This window comes from Fusarium verticillioides, chromosome 11, assembly GCF_000149555.1.
Source record: "Fusarium verticillioides 7600 chromosome 11, whole genome shotgun sequence".
Classification (NCBI taxonomy): domain Eukaryota; kingdom Fungi; phylum Ascomycota; class Sordariomycetes; order Hypocreales; family Nectriaceae; genus Fusarium; species Fusarium verticillioides.
Genome location: NC_031685.1, coordinates 1,815,412 through 1,835,998, shown reverse-complemented (window position 1 = coordinate 1,835,998; position 20,587 = coordinate 1,815,412). Strand labels below are relative to the sequence as shown.

Sequence of the window (20,587 nt, the reverse complement as noted above, 5' to 3'; positions counted from 1 at the left end):
CCGGCTTGGCGATCAGGCCCTTTCGAGAAACAATGTGACGGCCGAGTATGTAGATGCTTGACGTAGGCAGCTAATCAATCAAGTGCCCCCGATCTTTGTACACGCTGTTACACATCATACGATGAGCCCGTTATAAACAGAGTTCACGCGAAGGTCCAAAGCACTAGACCAAAGATTAATGTGTTGTTTCTTTTCGTGATATTCTGTTTATACATACATACATTCATTGTGCAGTGCATTGCTCAGCCACCAACGGCCAAACAAACAAAAATGTTTCCTCCATCAAAGAACGGCGGAGACAGGCCAGTTTTTGCTGACTGGATGGCGGGTGTCCAGTCCCTTCTCCCCGCGGTGGACTTTGATCACCCCAATGACAGTGCTGAACCTAATCGTCACCCGGATATTAGTGGTGCGTACCAGAACAGATCCGTCTATAACCCCGCGGTCGCATATAGCTTCACCTCTGGAGCAGGTCAACTGATTTATCGTATTATTTTTAGCCATTGATTTTGCAGCCGACGACTTCAATTTCGCAACAGATCTAACAGATGATGCATTCTCAAACCGACTACCTCTATTATGCGACGATACATTTGACGATTTCTTCTCATTCGATCATCACGATGCCAAGTGAGCCAAGATGCACGATTCACGTAAAACACTCTCTAACCAACAGCATCTTATCGTACAGTGGCAGTGACAATTCCTACCCCATCTCCCCATTGACAGAGATGGCCCAATCAGCCAACACGCGCGCCGACGACGATCAACGCAGCCGCAGCAGCCCCCGATCCAAGCGAGCCAACACCACCAACGTAACCACTCCTGCAGGAACACAGCAGCAGCGGGACACACAGGATCTCAGGTGCTGGGACCACGGGTGTAACGGGCAGTTGTTTACGACGCTGAGCAACCTGAAGCGGCACCAGAAGGAGAAATCCAGCCAGCGGCCCTCTTACCCGTGTAATATGTGCGGAGCCATCTTTAGTCGTACTACGGCGAGAAATCATCATATTCAGAATCAGAGCTGTAATAGGATCCGACGACATTCTAATGGGAGGGTGCGACCGAATAGAGCATTGAGGTCGTTGACGCAATGAGGGTATACTGTATGGGTAATGGACTAGATCGATGCTTTCTTTTTCAATATACGATGGTTTTATTTGAGGCTACCTATGCTGGATCTTGGCGATGCAAGTTGCGATTCATGACTCCGCACGAGATGTGACTCCGTCGCCCACTGAACGATGCAGCGAAGAATGAGTTGTGACAGATCCCGCAGAGTGATATGTAGACACTCTCGTGGCGCTCATGTTTCTTTATCTGTACGATTCAAGGCCTTTTTGGACTTCTGCGCCATGCCAAACGCATGTGATGCTGTCGGAACTTGGAAGTGGATATATTCTCGCAGCGCAGTATTGCACTTTCATCTGCGTTCCCTGCTCATACAAGGGGTTGCCATCGATGCTGTTTCTGTAGTTTAACTGCGAGGTCCGCGAACGCGCCTGGACCGTTGAGGATGTGGCTGTGAGCTTACTCCGGCAGCGAGAACCGAGGATTCAGTGATATCAGTTGCTACCCTTCGGTAGAAATTCCGTGTCACTAGATAGAGTATTTTCTTCTCCGCTCTAGTTTCGGCTGCATCTCAAGAGAACTCTCCGTCACCCTCAAGCACCTACAGTCATCTGGAGTTGCTCAACTGCGTGATGAAAATCATCGTTGAAGCAACTGTTCCAAAGGATCCAATTCCCTGTCGTATTTCCATCATCTCGAACTATAATCTTTCTCGGAAATAGCATACTTTCATAGTCTCGCCGCTGCGCAAGATTGACTTTCGTTAATTAATCCATTCGCATAAGTGAAGTCAAATTAATGACATGCATGGAATACGACAGAAAACAAACTTAGATGCCCTGGAAGACTAAAACCGCCACGATGAGATCTTTATATTTGATCTGAGGGCGCTCAGCATTTAAATACTTGCGGAGAGCACTTTGATGGCGTGATGGAGTGAGGATAATACGTGCACGCCGTGATTACATGTGAAACTAGTCTGAGGGGCTTAGCTACGATGTCGAGCGACATGATCAATCGTCGTAATTACAGGCTATGGCGAATCACGTCCTGCTGAAGAGGAGTAAATGGGGATGCTATTCCACTGTGAGGAGATTTGCTATGCTTGATCTCGTGCCGTTGGGGCATTTGAGTCTGCCGAGGGTCCGATGAGCATGACCGAGACTCCGTTGACAGTGAGATATCCGTCAAGACTCGCACACTTTGATCGTCAATATTGTACAGCATGAATAATTCAAAACCGCGATATTTCCCCCACTGAGTCTCTGTCCCAAAAGGGTTATCTTCCGAAGAGATAATCTCATGAACCTTCTTGGTCACTTCACAGCGGCAGTTGAGACATATTCCCTCACGCTTATCTCCGGGCCTTCACCCAAGTCTCAGATCATATTTGCATCTCGATTTGCTTATCGTCTCCCTTATCTCAATGAACTTAATCCCCCCAAAGTCCCCTCTATTACTGTACTGTGATGCTGACTGCCGCTTACCGTGCCGCTTTTGCGCCACGTGGGACAATCCTGCCGATAGCGCCGATCCTGATCCTGATCCTGAACTTGATCCTGTCAGCCCCTCCAAGCACTAACCAACAATTCCCGACCTCAACACCAATTACCTAAGCCATCTACCGTAGAATACAGCATCATATAGTTAAACAATATCTCAAGCAATGTAGTTTTCGTAATCGCAATCATTATACCCCAGAATACCCTCTTCTCAATTTCTTACCGCAGCAATGGCTCACACCGACGCTATGCAGGATATCCTGCACCTTGAACTCGCCAATGCGCTGCACATCAGCACTGAGGAGTTGAACCTCGACCAATCATTCCTCGTGCAAGGTGGAGATTCCCTCTCTGCCGTTCAGTTCCTTAGTAAATGTCGTCTGCGCGGTATTCACATTGATATCGTGGATACGGTGCAGTGCAAGACACTTGCTGAACTTGTTGAACGCATCATCTCCAAGCATGAGAGCAACCCACACAATTTGGACCGCGTTGGGAACAGTGACACTAGCACTTCTTCATCGAGCTCCGATGATGCTGCTTCTGCTACGGGGTCTGATAGCACCGATACTGTTCCCGATGCGCGGTTGAAGCAGCTGTCTCAAGACCCCGCGAGGCAGATTGAGAGTATCGGTCCTTGCTCATCCATGCAGAATCGTATTCTTATCAGTCAGGCTGTTAACCCAGCTGCCTACCAATGCCGCTTTATTCTCAGGATCAAATCGAGTGTACCAGACTCTTTGACGGCTTCACATATTGCAAACGCTTGGCCTCGCATTGTCGCGCGCCATTCAAGTCTACGAACTACCTTTCTTGAGAGTGAGACTCGTCAGTCAACGTTTGACCAAGTTGTCTGGACAGAAGTCAACCCCAAAGTCACCATCCTCCAAGATGAAGCCCAAGTCAGAGCCGATGGCATGCTCAATGCCTTTGAGAGCGGAAGTGTTCCCCATCACATGTACATCTACGCTGCATCCTCTTCAGAACTCATTCTACGACTTGAAGTCTCACACGCCGTCATCGACGGCCGCTCTGCAGATGTTCTCCTGTACGACCTCTGCGCAGCATACGAGAACCAACTCCCCGACACAAAAGCCATGCCCTACACAGACTTTGTGCGCATGGAGGAGGAGAGTTTTCAAGATGTTGAGCGCATTGCAGACTATTGGCAGAATTACCTATGTGATGCTGAGGAGACGTATCTTGCAAGCAGTAATAAGCCAAAAGCTGAACTTTACACGCTTCAAGATCGTGTTGACATTCCCGCTGATGAAGCTCGTCGCTTCTGCGATGCTTACGGCGTTACCCTCGTTAGTGTCTGTCAAGTTGCGTGGAGTATCGTTCTTCGTCTCTTCGCAATGAAAGACGACGTCACCTTTTCCTACGTAAACTCAGGTCGACAAACTGATCTGCCCGGAATTGACGGAGCGATCGGTCTTTTCATCAGTAGTTTGCTACTGCGGGTCAAGTTCAAAGACGACCCTACAGTGTTGGACATGCTCAAGACTGTCACAGACGACGTTTTCCGTGGCATGGCACACGACAAGGTCCCGTTGATGGCGAAGGGAGCTAAGCTGCCTACAAGCCATAAATGGGGAAACTCAATTCTTTCGTTCCGAAAGGAGTGGAAGCCCAAGTCTACTGGGCACAAAGAGCTCGAGATGAGCTTTTTACGAGGTGTCAGCCCTACAGACGTAAGTGCCTACCTCACTCTTAATTCTTCAGAAAGTGCTAACATGCGATAGTATGATCACTCGATCAACGTTGAGATCGGTGAAGGTGGCATCGCAGTTGACTACGACATCTGGACATCCACCACCAGCCAAGCAGACGCCGCCAAGATGCTAAACTGCTTCCTCGAAGCAATCCGCTTCATCATCGCCAACCCATCCGCCAAAGTCAATTCTTTCGACGGTATCTCCTCCAAAGACGCCCAGCATCTGCGTGACGTCAATGGCGAAGGCCGACAGCCCGTTGCATCTTGTATACACACGCTTGTTCAAGAGGTTACCGACCGTCAGCCTGATGCCATGGCGGTGTATGCTTGGGATGGAACCATGACATATCGAGAGCTTGATGCTGCGGCTAGTGGTCTTGCAGAACACCTTATGAAGTTGGAAATTGGAGCGGAGGTTATGGTGGGCATTTGTATGGACAAGTCGCGATGGGCTACTGTCTCTATGCTCGCTGTTCTGAAGTCCGGTGGAATTGTTCTTCCTCTGGGCGCAGACCAACCACTCTCCCGTCTTCAAACCATCCTTACAGACACAAAAGCCCCCGTTATCCTCGTTGATAACGCTCAGCTCAATCGCCTGAAGGACCTTGGTCCTCAACAACTCATCGAAGTCAACGAGGCGCTCTTGAAAACCCTGCCCTCTGCATCTCGCTCTGCTTGTACCACTGTTTCTACAAACAACGCAGCTTGGGTCGTCTACACGTCTGGCAGCACTGGTACACCAAAGGGTGTAGTTCTGCAACACTCTGCCCTCTGCACGAGTATCACATCCCATGGAACTGCCTTTGGCGTCAAGGGTGCGCGCGTGCTGCAATTCGCTTCTCACACATTTGACGTGACGATCCAAGAGGTCTTTACCACGTTATGTATGGGAGGCTGCGTCTGCGTACCTTCAGAAGATGATCGCGTCAACCATCTCCAATCCTTCATCTCCTCCGCCAAAGTGGATTTCCTCTCACTAACCTCCACTGTCGCCGGTCTTCTCGATCCCTCCCAACTTCCACTGATCAAGACGGTCATCCTCATGGGCGAACCCGTCAAACCCGCTGTTCTCGATCTCTGGAAAGACCAAGCCTCCGTTCTCGAGTCCTACGCCCCATCTGAGTGCAGTATCTACGCTACTGTATCACCCCAGCCAATGAAACACATCTCTCAGGTCTCTGTTCTCGGCATCCCGCTTGCGAGTTGTTTTTGGGTCGTTGATCCCAAAAATTACAATCGTCTTTGTCCAATTGGCGCGCCGGGAGAACTCCTCATCGAAGGCCCGCTTCTTGCGAGGGGGTATTTGAACGATGAGGTCAAGACGAACAAGTCATTCATCATTGATCCCGAGTTTGTGGGCAAGTATGATCTTGGGAGGGGGAGACGGATGTACAAGACTGGTGATTTGGTGAGGCAGAATGATGATGGGTCGTATACGACGTTGGGGCGACAGGATACGCAGATCAAGATCCGGGGACAGAGAGTTGAGGTTGATGAGATTGAGTATCACATCACTCGGCATCCCTTCTTCTATCCAGGCTGTTGTTCTGTACGTCCATGGTCAGCTCGTTGCGGCGTTCAGTCTTTCCAAGCGACGGTGCTGCGTACAGCGGTGCAGCCTTGGACGGAGAGAACGCTGTGGACAAACCGGCTGCTATGCTCGTCGCTTCAGAGGTTCAGCTTTACCTGTCGCAGTATGTCCCTGACTACATGATCCCACGACTCTGGATCCCCATGGCCAGCTTGCCTATCAATTCATCCGGAAAAGCTGACCGACGTCGCATTTCCGAGTGGATCAAGAACCTCGACCTGGCTTCCTACTCTGATCTCGAGCACCAAGTCGAAGACGGTCTTCAAGTCACTTCTACTGAGAGACAGCTCCGAGAAATCTGGAGCAACGTCTTGAACAAGCCCATCAACCACATTAGCTACCGTCGGTCATTCCTCTCCCTCGGCGGCGACTCCATCACAGCGATGCAAGTCGTTTCCGCCTGTCGCAAACAAGGCCTTATCGTAACCGTGCGCCAAATCCTCCAGAGTCCAGCGATATCTGAGCTTGCGCTACGAGTCAAAGAGGCAAGCGATAAATTGGGCGACGAGCAACTCCCCATTGAGATCCCTGATGAGCCGTTTGATCTCTCACCCGCGCAGAAGATGTTCTTCCAGGACATTGCGCCCTCTGGTCTTCGAGCAGATGGACCTCATCGCTTCAACCAGAGCGTGTGCTTCCGCGTTCCTCAGAACGTTGCGGCGAATACAGTTGCTCGTGCGATTGAGACCATTGTCACCAAGCACGCTATGCTTCGCGCACGCTTCCAGACTGATACAGACAGTCAAGGCTGGCAGCAGCGTGTTGAGAAGCAGATCATGGGATCCTACCGCTTCCAGACTCACAAGGTGGCTGACGATGCTGCGACAGAGGAGATCATCCGCCACTCACAAGGATCCTTGGATCTTGAGTACGGACCTGTTTTCGCTGTTGATGTCTTTGAGATGGAGGATGCTCAACTGGTCAATTTGACTGCGCATCATCTTGTCATTGATCTCATGTCTTGGAGAATCCTCGCAGCTGATCTGGAGCACTTCTTGCGCTTTGAGACGCTGCAGCCTTCTTTGTCACTGCCTTTCCCTACTTGGACCAAGGCTCTTATGAACCAGGCTAAGGCTATTACAACGCCAGAGGAGAGCGACTTCGGGTCATGGTCTTACTGGAGTGTTGAGCCTGGTACTTTCGTTCGCCAAGATCAGATCGTTGAGAAGCTGGCTATTGACACAGACATCAGCGCTCAGTTGCTAGGTCCAGCGAATGAGTCGCTGCAAACTGGTGTCACGGATATTCTTCTCGCTGCTCTGCACCAATCCTTCGCAGACGTCTTTACGGACCGACCTACCCCAACCATCCACGTCGAAGGTCATGGTCGAGATGCAGGCGGTGATGTCTCCGAGACTGTCGGTTGGTTCACAACCGTAACTCCCGTCAAAGTCACAACCACCAACACTGGCTTCCTCACCACGCTCCAACAAGTCAAAGACCACCGCAAACTCAACGCCGACACCACCGCCCTCGACTTCGCAGCAAAGTACAAGTCCCCCTCTCAGAACCTCGTCGAGATCCTCTTCAACTACCACGGCCAATTCCAACAACTCGATCGCGCAGACGGTCTCCTCAGCATTCACAAACTCCACTCCTCCGAGACTTCCATCGGGGACAAAGTCCGCCAACAAGCCGCCATAACAATCGAAGTCTCCGTTGAGTCTGGACGAGTTTGCATCAGTGTAGGTTTCAGTCGTCGCACACCTAAGGGCAACGATGTGCGACGATGGTTACAGCGCTATGGAGAGGTCATCACCTCTGCGGTAAGTGAACTAATGAGTACAGAACGAACAGCTACGGCGAGCGATTATCCGCTTTCGCATTTGAGTAGCACCGATCTTGTTGCGCTGAAGAAGCATATTCTTGAACCGACGAGTCTTAGCTGGGATGCTGTTGAGGATATACTGCCTTGCTCGTCTACGCAGCAGGGTATTTTCATCAGTCAATTAAAATCGCCTACTACATACCGACTGAGACAGACGTGTCGCGTCATACCCACTGCCTCTCAGGGCGTTGATGTCAAGAGACTTGGAGATGCGTGGCGACAAGTCGTTAGCAACCACTCCATCATGCGCACCATCTTCACCATGATTCCCTTCAACGACCGGTTCTACCAAGTCGTTCTCAAGTCGGTTGAGCCCGACATTCGACTTATCACTTGCTCTTCTGAAGCAGAGGTTCAAGAGTGCATTGCGAGCCATGCGCTTATGGAGGATCATCTCGGTCGACCTTCCCACCGGTTCTTGGTCATCTCAACAGAAGACGGGCGTGTCTACGGACACTTTGAGATCAGCCACGCATTAGTAGATGCATCATCCGTTCAACTCCTCGTCAAGACACTACTCCAAGCCTACGAAGGCGCCGCAAGCATTTCTGGTTCTGACTATGGGACTTACATCTCATTCTTAGAGCAAGGCTCCGAGGAAGAGGACCTGCGCTACTGGGAGAAGCGTCTAGCCACTGTTGAGCCCTGCCAACTCCAACTCGGCGAGGATCTCACCATTTCTTCAGAGGACGCTGGCCATTCTGTGTCTACCGCAATGCAGGACATGAGAACCCTTCAGAAGCTCTGCCAATCCAACGACATCACCCCCGCCAACGTTCTCCAACTCGCCTGGGCGCTCGTCCTATCCTCCCGCACACAGCTTGATGAGGTATGTTTCGGCTATCTCTCCAGCGGCCGAGACATTCCCATCGACGGGGCGGATACACTTATTGGACCGATGATCAACATGATCGTGTGCAACATTGCGCTGGACTATTCTCAAACCTGTGTTGATGCGATGAAGGATATACAGGATCGCTTCCTTGATAGCTTTGAGCATCAGCGTGTTTCTTTGGCTACCATTCAACATTCACTGTCGATTTCCCAGCAATCCCTCTTCAACACTACTGTCTCGTACGTTCGAGCTCCAAACTTGAGTGGTGCTGCGCGCGGTCTTCAGTCCATTCGCTTGGAGAGGATTGCAGCTGATGAGTCTACCGAGTATGACTTCAATCTCAGCATGCTAGAGACAGAGAGCGGCATCGACATCGCACTGCAGTACCTCCCCGGCGCCGCTTCCACAAAGACAGCCCAACGCCTTCTCAATCACCTCAAGCATGTTGTGCAGGTCCTCAGCACCAGCGACACTACATCCCTCCTCGGCGATCTCGATCTCGTCCCGGCAGAAGACAAGCAGCTCATCACCTCCATCAACCGCAAGATTCCAAAGTCTCTCGACTCTTGCGTCCATCTGCTCGTCCAGGACATGACGAACCGCCAACCCAACGCTCTCGCCTTCCACGCATGGGACGGATCAATGACCTACCGCGAACTCGACCTCGCTGCTAGCACTCTGGCCAAACACCTCGTGACAAACCTCAACGTCGGGCCAGAAGTCATGGTCGGTATCTGCATGGACAAATCAATCTGGGCAGCCATGTCAATGCTCGCAGTCCTCAAAGCAGGCGGTGTCGTTCTACCCTTAGGAGTCCAACAGCCTCTCTCTCGACTTCAGACTATCCTAAAAGATACGCAAGCCTCCGTTATCCTCGTTGATGCAAAGCAGAAAGCTCGTCTGGCTGGTGTTGACTCAGAGCTCATTGAAGTGAACCGCCCGTTCATGGATGGTCTCGTGCCCGCTGAATTCGGGTTCTCTAATCCCGCTGTGCAGCCTGATAATGCGGCGTGGGTCGTGTACACTTCTGGAAGCACTGGTGTCCCGAAGGGTGTTGTGCTGCAGCACTATGCGTTATGTACTAGCATGCGATCTCACGGTGCGGCTTTCAGCCTTGTTCCTTCGTCTCGGGTGTTGCAGTTTGCTGCATACACTTTTGATGTTACTATCCAAGAGACGTTTACGACGCTTTACTACGGAGGCTGCGTATGCATTCCATCGGAGGAAGAACGTCTTAATGACTTGGAGGGATGTATCGTGTCAATGGACGTCAACTTCGTCTCCCTCACTTCAACAGTTGCTGGTCTATTGTCGCCGTCCAAGATGCCGCTGGTCAAGACTCTCATCCTCATCGGCGAGCCAGTCAAGCCTTCAGTCTTGGACCTCTGGATGCCACAGGCAGCATGCCTGGATGCCTACGGACCATCCGAGTGCAGTATCCAGAGCGCCATATCTCCTGAACCAATGACAGATCGCCGTCAAGCCATGATCTTGGGTACACCATTGGAATCTTGCCGCTTCTGGGTCGTAGACTACCGCGATCACAACAAATTATGCCCCGTCGGGGTACCCGGTGAACTCCTCATTGAGGGCCCTCACCTCGCACGCGAGTATCTCAACGACGCTACCAAGACCGCCAACTCCTTCATCACCGACCCAGCCTTTCTTTCCGACCTTGGACTTGAGTCTACTGGTCGTCGTATGTATCGCGCTGGTGATTTGGTGCGACAAAACGACGATGGTACTTACTCCAACCTTGGCCGACGTGATCAACAGATTAAGATTCGCGGCAAGCGTGTTGAAGTCGGCGAGATTGAGTATCACATCTCCCGCCATTCCTCCGGCATTCGCGCCTGTGTTGTCTTCACCACCAGAGGATCCAGCGATGGTCAACTCGTCACTGCATTCAGTGTTCCTCACGATGACAAGGCTGCGCACGATGAGACAGCCTACAACGGCATCGCAGGTCGCGATGGGATCGACACAACAGCTGCACTGCTCCTGGCCTCCGAGATCCAGATGTATCTCTCCCAACATATCCCCGATTACATGATTCCCCGTCTTTGGATCCCAATGACTACTCTCCCTATCAACTCCTCCGGCAAGGCTGATCGCCGAGCTGTAACGGAGTGGATCAACAGCCTCAGCCCAACAGAGCTCGCTTCATATTCTGAGCTCGAAAGCGCTGCTGAAGAAGCTAATCTCAACGTTACTCCCACCGAGCAGAAGCTTCGTGAGATCTGGAGCTCTGTTCTGAACGTTCCAAATGTCAGCTACAGGCGATCCTTCATGTCGCTGGGTGGTGACTCGATCACAGCTATGCAAGTCGTCTCCGCGTGCCGTGAAATCGGTCTTATCGTTACCGTTCGCGACATTCTTCAGAGTCCTGCGATCTCGGACCTTGCGACGCGCGTCAAGGCTAGTGATGGCGAGGTCTTCTCCACTGAGATCCCTGATGGACCATTTGAGCTGTCGCCTGCTCAGAAGATGTTCTTTGAGGACATTGCGCCTGCTGGACTCAAATCGGAGGGATTTTACCGGTTCAATCAGAGTGTTTGCTTCCGTCTTCAATCTGCGGGCGTCAGCGAGGAAGCTGTCACTAAGGCTGTTGAGGCTGTTGTGACAAAGCATGCTATGCTGCGCTCACGCTTCGTGTCTCAAGAACATGGCTACCAGCAGTGGATTGAGAAGCAAGTCCCCGGTTCATACAGGTTCAAATCGCACAGCGCCAACGATGATACCGTCGTGCAGGCAATCATGCTCGAGTCACAGAGCACCCTCGATCTCGAACACGGCCCAGTCTTTGCAGCCGAGTTCATCCAGACTCCCGATCGCCAGCTCCTCTTCCTGACCGCTCACCACCTTGTCATCGACCTCATGTCATGGCGAATCATTGCCAAGGACTTGGAGCAGATTCTTCAGGGTGGTTCCATTGTTGCATCGCAGTCTCTTCCATTCCCGACGTGGAGCAATGCTGTCCTTCAGCAAGCTCAGTCAATTGACTCTCTTCCTGAGGCTGATACCTCGGTTTCGTGGTCATACTGGGGTCTTCAGCCGGGAGAGTATATCACAGAAGATCAGATTTTTGAGACTGTTCAACTGGATGAGCAGGTCACCTCTCAGCTTCTTGGTCCAGCCAACGAGCCCTTGCGCTCTGGTGTCGCAGACATCCTCCTCGCAGCTCTATCAACTTCTTTCCGCCACTCTTTTACCGATCGCTCCGGTCCCTCAATCTTCATCGAAGGCCACGGTCGCGATACCCAAGCTCTGGACATCAACTACGATCTCTCCGACACAGTCGGGTGGTTCACAACCGTCACACCCCTCAGCATCTCCGACGAAACCACTTTCATCTCCACCCTCCGCCAAGTCAAGGATGTTCGCAAACTCAACTCCGGCCGTGAAGTCCTCGACTTTGCATCCCAGCGCTCTAGACCAATTGAAGTCCTCTTTAATTACCACGGTCAATTCCAACAACTTCAGCGCTCAGGCGGTATTCTCACTCTCGACAAGCTTCACCAATCTGTTGGACAGCTTGATGCTTCTGTTGGTGGCAAGGTTCGTCAACATGCTGCTCTCAGTGTTGAAGTGTCGATTGATGATGCGGGCACGACGCATCTCATGGTTGGCTATCCTCGCCAAAGTCCCAAGAGCCAGGCCATTCGCGAATGGCTTGGGGAGTATGCGCGTGCTATTACACAAGGTGTTCAGGAGTTGGTGGGCGCTGAGCCGATGTGTACGATCAGTGACTTCCCTCTCGCTCAATTGACCAACGATGATCTCGACACGCTGTATCAGTACTGTCTCGCACCAGGCTCCATCTCATGGGCGAATGTTGAGAACGTTCTTCCCTGCTCGCCGATCCAACAGGGTATTCTCCTCAGTCAATTGAGAGCACCATCACGATACCGCCTCAAGCAGACTTGTCGCATCCTCCCTGCCGACCCATCATCACCCGTCGACATTTCTCGACTCGCGAATGCTTGGCGACAAGTCGTTGGACAGCATTCCATCATGCGAACCATCTTCACCGGCGCCTTGTCACACCACGATCGCTTCTACCAAGTCGTCCTCAAGGCGCTGGAAGCTGACATTCAGATCATTGAGCCATGTTCCAGTGATGAAGAAGTCCAGCGATTCATCAAGCACCACGCTCTTCTCCATGATCCAGTTGGCCGTCCTTCGCACCGTTTTCTCATTATCCCTACCGTCGATGGTCATGTTTTCGGCCACTTTGAGATCAGCCACGTTCTCGTTGATGCTTCTTCCGTCCAACTCCTCGTGAACGATCTTCTTGAAGCTTACGAGTCTCTTTCCCCCACCAAGACATCAATCTCTCTGTCGCGCAAGTCCGACTACGGTAGCTACGTCTCCTTCCTCGAACGACATCGTTATTCTGAACAAGAGGATCTCCGATACTGGAAAGATCTTCTTGAAACTGCAGAGCCATGCCATCTCCAACTCGGCCAACAGCATCACGACACCTCGGAGATGGAGACAGCTCACGCCGTCACAGCTCACATCCCCGATATCTCTGTCCTGCGCGAAATGTGTCGCAACTACAACGTCACAGCCGCAAACGTAGCCCAATTAGCTTGGGCTTTGGTGTTAGCTTCTCGCGTGGAATTGAACCAAATTTGCTTTGGGTATCTTTCCAGCGGTCGCGACATTCCCATCGATGGTGTTGAGAGGCTCGTTGGACCAATGATCAACATGATGATCTGTTATGTCCAATTGGACTACACCTCCACGACTGTTGATGTCATCCGACAGATTCAAGACCGTTTCTTCAAAGGCTTTGATCACCAGCGCGCTTCATTGGCGTCAATCCAGCACTCTCTCCAAGGAACGCAGCAGCAAACGCTCTTCAACACCACCGTGTCATACACCCGCGCACTAAACATGGACGGTGCTACAGCTAATAACTCGATCAAGCTTGAGCGCGCATCAGCCGATGAATCAACAGAGTATGACTTCAATCTAAGCATTCTCGAAAACGACCAGAGTCTCGATCTGGTTCTTCAATACATCCCCGGCGTCGCAAGCCACGAAATCGCACAGCGTCTGCTCAACCAGCTCAAGCATGTCATCCAGGTCCTCAGCCAGCACACAACATCCACCCTCGCTGATCTAGACCTCGTCCCAACTGAAGAGAAGCATGCTATCGTCGCTAAGAACAGAGACGTTCCCAAGCCCGTTGATTCAACCATCCACGCTTTATTCTACGAGGTTTATGAGCGTCGACCGGATGAGATGGCCGTCTACGCATGGGACGGCATCATGACCTTCCGCGAGTTAGAAGTCGCTGCTAGTAATCTCGCCAGTTATCTCATGGATCTCAGTGTCGGGCCAGAGATCATGGTCGGTATCTGCATGGATAAATCCCGCTGGGCTGTCGTCGCGATGTTGGCCGTGCTCAAAGCAGGTGGTGTCGTCCTGCCCATGGGCGTGCAGCAGCCATTACCCCGAGTGCAGACCATCATCATAGACACCAAGGCTCCAATCATCCTAGTCGACGACAAACAACTCGAGCGTCTCGCAGGTACAGGTCCTCGCCTCATCAAAGTCGACGCCGCACTGCAAGAAACCCTCAAACCTAGTACAGCAGTCTGCTCTACCGTCACCACTGACAACGCCGCTTGGGTAGTCTACACCTCCGGAAGTACAGGAACTCCCAAGGGCGTTGTTCTTCAGCACTCAGCTCTATCCTCTAGTATCCGCTCACACGGCGACGCGTTTGGTGTACGTGATGGATCGAGGGTCCTTCAATTCGCGTCGCATACCTTTGACGTGACGATTCAAGAGGTTTTCACGACGTTGTGCCAGGGCGGATGTACCTGTATTCCCTCCGAAGACGAGCGCATCAATCACTTACAGGCTTTTATTGCCAAAGCAGAGGTCAACTTCTTGTCTCTCACCTCGACGGTCGCAGGCCTGTTGGACCCCGCGCAGCTCCCGCTTGTCAAAACAGTTATCCTCATGGGAGAGCCCGTCAAGCCTGCAGTCATGGACTTGTGGAAAGACCAAGCTATCGTGTTGGAGTCATATGCGCCCTCAGAATGTTCCATCTACGCGACTGTTTCACCAAGACCCATGAGGCACATCAGCCAAGTTCCTGTGCTGGGTATCCCACTCGCCAGCTGCTTCTGGGTCGTCGATCCAAAGGACTTTAACCGCCTTGTGCCCATCGGTGCGCCTGGTGAGTTACTCATCGAGGGACCACTGTTAGCACGCGGCTATCTCGGCGACGAAGAAAAGACTGCGAAATCATTCCTGATTGACCCTGACTTCACGAAGCATCATGGTCTTCAGCCTGGAAGAAGGATGTACCGAACAGGCGATCTCGTCCGACAAAACAGCGACGGTTCGTATACCACCCTTGGACGCAGAGATACACAGATCAAGATCCGTGGTCAACGTGTTGAATTCGGCGAAATCGAATACTGGGTTGTGCGCTCAGCACCTGAAATCTCTCAAGCAGCTGTCATGCTACTCGATGGCCCTGCCGGTCAATCTTCAGTGCTGGCTGTAGCGCTGGAAATAGCTGATGGCGGGGAAAACAGCGCTGTGGATAACAATCTACAGGGCTTGTCGCAAGCTGATCTACTGGAACCCACCATCGCCATGCGAGAGTCGTTCGAGGAAGTCCGAGGCCATCTCATCTCTGTTCTCCCGCGATACATGGTCCCTGATATCTTCATTCCCATGTCGCGATTGCCTCTCAACTCTTCAGGAAAACTTGACCGCCGAGCGATTGACCTGTTCTTGAAGGGTATGAAGGCAGAGGAGCTCGACATTTACCGTCCCAATGCAGCGGCCAAGGCGGATGTATCTACCGAGACCGAACGACAGCTCCAACAGCTCTGGGCCAGCGTTCTCGGAAGACCAGCCAACACCGTCGGAGCCAAAGACAGCTTCTTCCATCTCGGCGGCGACTCCATCACCGCGATGCGTCTCGTGGAAGCATCCCGCAGCACAAACATGCTCCTCCGCGTCGCCGACGTATTCGAACACCCTCGCCTTTCCGAACTCGCCAGTATTCTAGACTCGCGAATGTCTGAGGGCCACGATCAATCATCGCTGGCGTCAATCCCGGCGCCGTTTTCTCTCTGGCCCGAACACGGCGCCGAGAAAGAAGTGGGCCTCCGGGCCGAGATTGCGGAGCGTTGCGGTGTCATGGCGGAGCAGATTGAGGATGTTTATCCGTGCACGCCACTTCAAGAGGGATTGCTTATTGCTACTGCTCGACAGCCGAGTGCGTATATCAGTCGAAGAATCTTTTCTTTGAGTGATGAGATCAATGTAGCGAGACTGCAGGCTGCTTGGCAGAAGATGGCTGAAGCAGCGCCTGTGTTGCGAACGCGTATTCTACTGGGTCTTGCCTCTGGTTCAGTGCAAGTTGTTGTTAACGAACCACTTGAATGGCACACTGCGTCTTCGCTGGAAGAGTATATCGACCACGATAGTTCATTGAGCATGACAGAAGGTAGACCGCTCATGCGCTTCGGTCTCGCGGAATCCAACGGCGAGCGTCTTCTCGTCTGGACAGCTCACCACAGCGTCTACGACGGCTGGAGTTTAACAATGATGTACCGCCAAGTCTCCAACATGTACTGGCACGACACGACACCACTCTCAGCACCATACACGCCTTTCATCGCCTATCTCAGCCAAGCCGATGCTACACAAGCAGCGACGTATTGGCACGAGCAGCTTCAGGGTAACCCCACTACATTCCCAGCTCTGCCATCCGTGTGGTACCAGCCTCAGCCGCGACAGAAGATTGTGCAGAGTCTTGACTTTATGAGACAAGGAAAGTCTGAGGTTTCGCTGTCGAATTTGCTGCGTGCTGCTTGGGCGCTTATGGTTGCGAAGTATTCGGGTAGTAACGATGTCGTGTTTGCGGTGACGCTTTCGGGACGGAATGCGCCTGTGCATGGCATCACTGAGATGCTGGCGCCGACTATTACCACTGTTCCTGTGAGGGTGCACATCAATTCGTCTATCACTGCCAAAGATTTCCTCCAGGCTGTTCAGCAGCAGGCAGCAGACATGATTCCATTCGAGCACACTGGTCTCCAACGCATTGCAGAGCTTGTCCCCGATGCCGCTGCTGCACTGGACACGCAGCACCTCTTTGTCGTTCAACCTGCTGCCGACAGCGAGGATGCATCGGCTGAGTTCCCTGGCCTTGTGCATCAACAGGACATGTCTGAGCGATTCGATGACTACGCGCTTACCGTCGAGTGCAGCATTAGTGCAAAGGGCATCTCAATCGAGTCCCGATTCGACGACGCAGTCATTTCAACAGCCCAAATGCAGCGCATGTTGGAGTCATTCACTCACATCGCCAGTCAATTGGAGCAAGCTGAGAGTGCACCCGAAGGCACAAAGATCTCCGACTTGGACGCTCTGAGTCCCCAAGATCTAGATCGCATTCTCTCTGTCAATACCGGTCCCGTCCCCAGCATCGAGCGTTGTGTGCACGAGCTCATCTTCGACATGGTATCCCATCAACCCGACGCAACAGCCATCAGCGCATGGGACGGTACCCTCACCTATAAACAACTCAAGCATCTCTCCGGCAAGCTCTCCGACCATCTAGTCAGTCTTGGTGTTCGTCACGGCACCAGCGTCGGCGTGTGCATGGATAAATCTCAATGGGCTGCTGTTTCGATGCTCGCCATCTTACGTGCCGGCGGTGTCGTCGTTCCACTGGGCGTCCAGCTCCCTCTTGGCCGTCTCAAGCTCATTGTTGATGATGCAAAGGTCAGTGTTGTACTGGCTGATGAGAAGCAAACTGAACGACTGGCTGGTCTGGGCCCCGAGATGTTTACTGTTGATGAGTCGCTGCGCAAGAGGGTCTCTTTCAGTGATGTTGGAATCCCAGATAAATGGTATACTCGCGTCACCAAGATCAACGTCAATCAACCAGCCTGGATTGTGTATACCTCCGGCAGCACAGGTACTCCAAAGGGCGTGGTTCTCACCCATGCCGGTATCTCGTCTAGTCTGGAGAGTCAGAAGAAGGTCTTTGGTCTGAGCAAGATGTCACGAGTGCTTCAATTCGCAGCACATACCTTTGATGCTGCTATCCAGGAGATCTTCACTACGCTGTCTGCAGGAGGATGTGTCTGTGTGCCCTCTGAGGATGAGAGGATGAGCGATCTGGAGCATTTCATCATTGAGAGGGCTGTTAACTTCCTGTCTATTACGCCTACGGTCGCTGAGCTTCTCAAGCCATCTCAGCTACCTAACATTAACACGGTAGTCTTACTCGGTGAACCCGTCAAACCATCAGTTCTTGACTTGTGGATGGACCATCACGCAGACATCATTGGTGGCTACGGCCCAACCGAATGTTCCATTTACGCCATCGTTTCTGCGACCCCATTCACAGACAGGAAGCAAGCCAACATCCTCGGCGCTCCTCTACCAAGCTGCCGTGTTTGGGTCGTTGACCCCGATGACTACAATAATCTTTGCCCCATTGGCGCCCCGGGTGAGCTTCTCATCGAAGGACCCCAGGTGTCGAAGGGCTATCTGAATGATGCTGCCAAAACAGATGGCGCGTTCATCACAGACCCTGGCTTCACAGCGCGTTACGGGTTGGGTAGCGGACATCGCATGTACTGCACAGGCGACTTGGTTCAACAGAATGATGATGGGACATACACCAACCTCGGTCGGAGAGACACACAGGTCAAGATTCGAGGTCAGAGAATTGAGTTGGGAGAGATTGAGTACTCAGTGGTACAATCATCGGAGGATATTAGATCAGCTGCGGCTGTGTTTGTCAAGAGGGAGGATAGGTCTATGATTGCAGTAGCGGTGGAAATTGGAGGGGAACAGGTTGGAGATGGAGTGTTGGCTCCGTCGGAGAAGCTACGAAAGGCGTCGGAAGAGATTCGTGCGAAGCTGGCTGAGGTGCTGCCTCAGTACATGATTCCCGACTTCTTCATCCCTATGGCTAAGTTGCCCGTCAACTCATCAGGCAAGCTTGACCGACGAGCAATCACTGCGGTGTTGGAGGATATGGACGACGACAAATTGGAGAAGTATCGCCTTACGACAGGCGCTCAATTGGTTCCTGTCACGACAAACATGGAGAAACAGGTTCAGCAGCTCTGGAGCCAAGTACTCAGACGCCCTGCGGAGTCAATCGGCGCAAGCGACAACTTCTTCCATCTCAACGGGGATTCACTCGCTGCTATCCAGCTCGTCGCGGCTGCGAGGGCAGTTGGTCTCAAGATGACTGTCGCTCAGATCTTCCAGAGCCCCGTTTTGAGAGATCTTGCCTCACATCTCGAGCAGACTACTCACTCTCACGATACGGCAAGCCAGCGTGTTGAGGGCGTCGATGAAATAACACAGGCCGCGATCAAGGCTACTCTCCCAAGTCACTTCAGCGTTGAGAAGGTTCTCGAAACAACCGAGTTCCAATCTCTTGTTCTTCATGAACATACACAAGGCCGATGGCTCATGCACGCGACAATCACATATAACCAAAAAGTCGATAAGCAGCGCGTCTACACAGCGCTCCAAACCACAGTGGCCAAGAACGAAGTCCTCCGAACGGTCTTTACCCAGTACTCCGGTAAATCCTACCAAGCCATCCTCACCAACTTCACCGTCCCATTCGAAGAACACACTACGTCTGCCGACCTCTCCAACTTCTGCAAATCTCTCATCCAAGAAGATCAGAAGAAACATCTTGCGCTTCACGAGCCCCCCTTTAAAACGTGGTTCGTTCAAGGAGAGCACAAGGACAGTCTTGTGGTGAGGATCTCCCACGCGCAGTACGATGGCATGTCACTGCCGATCTTCTTCCAGCAGCTTCAGGCATGGGGAGAAGCGGATCTTGAGGTTGAGGCGCCACGACAGATGTCGTATTACATTGATGCGCTGAGAGCCATTGACACGAAGCCTGCCATGAAGTTCTGGGGCGATTTGCTGGAGGGTTCGAGTATGACTGGTCTACCTGGTGTTTCAAAAACAAGCAAGGCTGTGTCGGGCTCGTACGTAGTCAAGACGGTGCCGTCACCAAAGGTTGAAGGGTCGGGACTCACAGTGTCATCGTACCTCAAGGCCGCTTGGGCAATGGTTCTCGCCCAAGCAACAGGGACATCCGACGTTGTATTCGCCCATCTTGTTTCAGGCCGCTCCCTACCAATCGACGACATCGAAAAAGTCAACGGCCCATGCGTCAACCTCATCCCCATCCGTGTCAACACCGCTCAACCCCCCAGCACCATTCTTCAGCAAGTCCACCAGCAGCACATCTCAACTTTACCACACGAGCATCTCGGCTGGGAGACTATCTTCCGTCAGTGCACAAACTGGCCTACTTCCACAGACGTGCCTCGCTTCTCTTCTATTCTGCAGTATCAGAATCTGCCTGAGACTCAGAAGAGCTTTGGCATGCATGGCGCTGAGTGTAGTGTTGACTATACTGTTGTGCCGCCTGATGTTACAGATGTTTGGGTTACGGTTGAGCCGAAGGGTGGTGAGATGGATATTGTAGCGGGATACTCGGAGGATGTTATTGCGAAGGAGGTGGTGGAGGGATTGATGAAGGATCTTTGTGTGGTGTTGAAGAGCATTGAGGCTTGAGATTGATAGCGCACGATTTTCCTACAGTCCGTTCTGCTGAAATTATTGGATGCTGGAGTTTGGAGTTTGGAGTTGGCATTGGTGCTACTTCTTGCATTTATAGATCAAATTAGCTGGGTTCTCAGAGAAATTAGTTATCTTTCTTCCCTTCAATCATACACTTCGAGAACATTTATGTCGTTAAGTTTGTCTGTGCCATGATGATCGCGCCGTACAGCAGCTCTGTACCCCGAAACCCCGGCACGCTACAGTTGATTATAAGTGCTATGACCACTGCAGTCAGGCCTGTATCTGCTAGGACAAACACGGTCAAAAGGACTGGCCCATCCCATTCGCATCCTCCTCACGGTTGGCATGTGCATTGCAATCACCGGCTATGTTATCATCTGTATCCAATATTTTAGTCAATTTAACAATGGATAGACAT

At 52.1% G+C, this 20,587-nt stretch overlaps 2 protein-coding genes across 2 annotated transcripts; both read left to right on the top strand.

The window, feature by feature from the left end:
• Window positions 1-270: 270 nt before the first annotated feature.
• FVEG_10546 (hypothetical protein) lies at window positions 271-1,168 on the top strand (the record flags this gene model as incomplete). The annotated part of the gene is made up of 3 exons (XM_018899706.1): window positions 271-472; window positions 516-630; window positions 692-1,168. 3 exons carry the CDS (start codon window positions 271-273, stop codon window positions 1,098-1,100), a joined length of 726 nt encoding a protein of 241 aa, XP_018757820.1. The 3' UTR covers window positions 1,101-1,168.
• Window positions 1,169-2,806: 1,638 nt separating this feature from the next.
• FVEG_10547 (hypothetical protein) lies at window positions 2,807-20,160 on the top strand (the record flags this gene model as incomplete). The annotated part of the gene is made up of 3 exons (XM_018899707.1): window positions 2,807-4,270; window positions 4,322-5,796; window positions 5,832-20,160. 3 exons carry the CDS (start codon window positions 2,807-2,809, stop codon window positions 20,158-20,160), a joined length of 17,268 nt encoding a protein of 5,755 aa, XP_018757821.1.
• Between the last annotated feature and the right edge of the window lie 427 nt (window positions 20,161-20,587).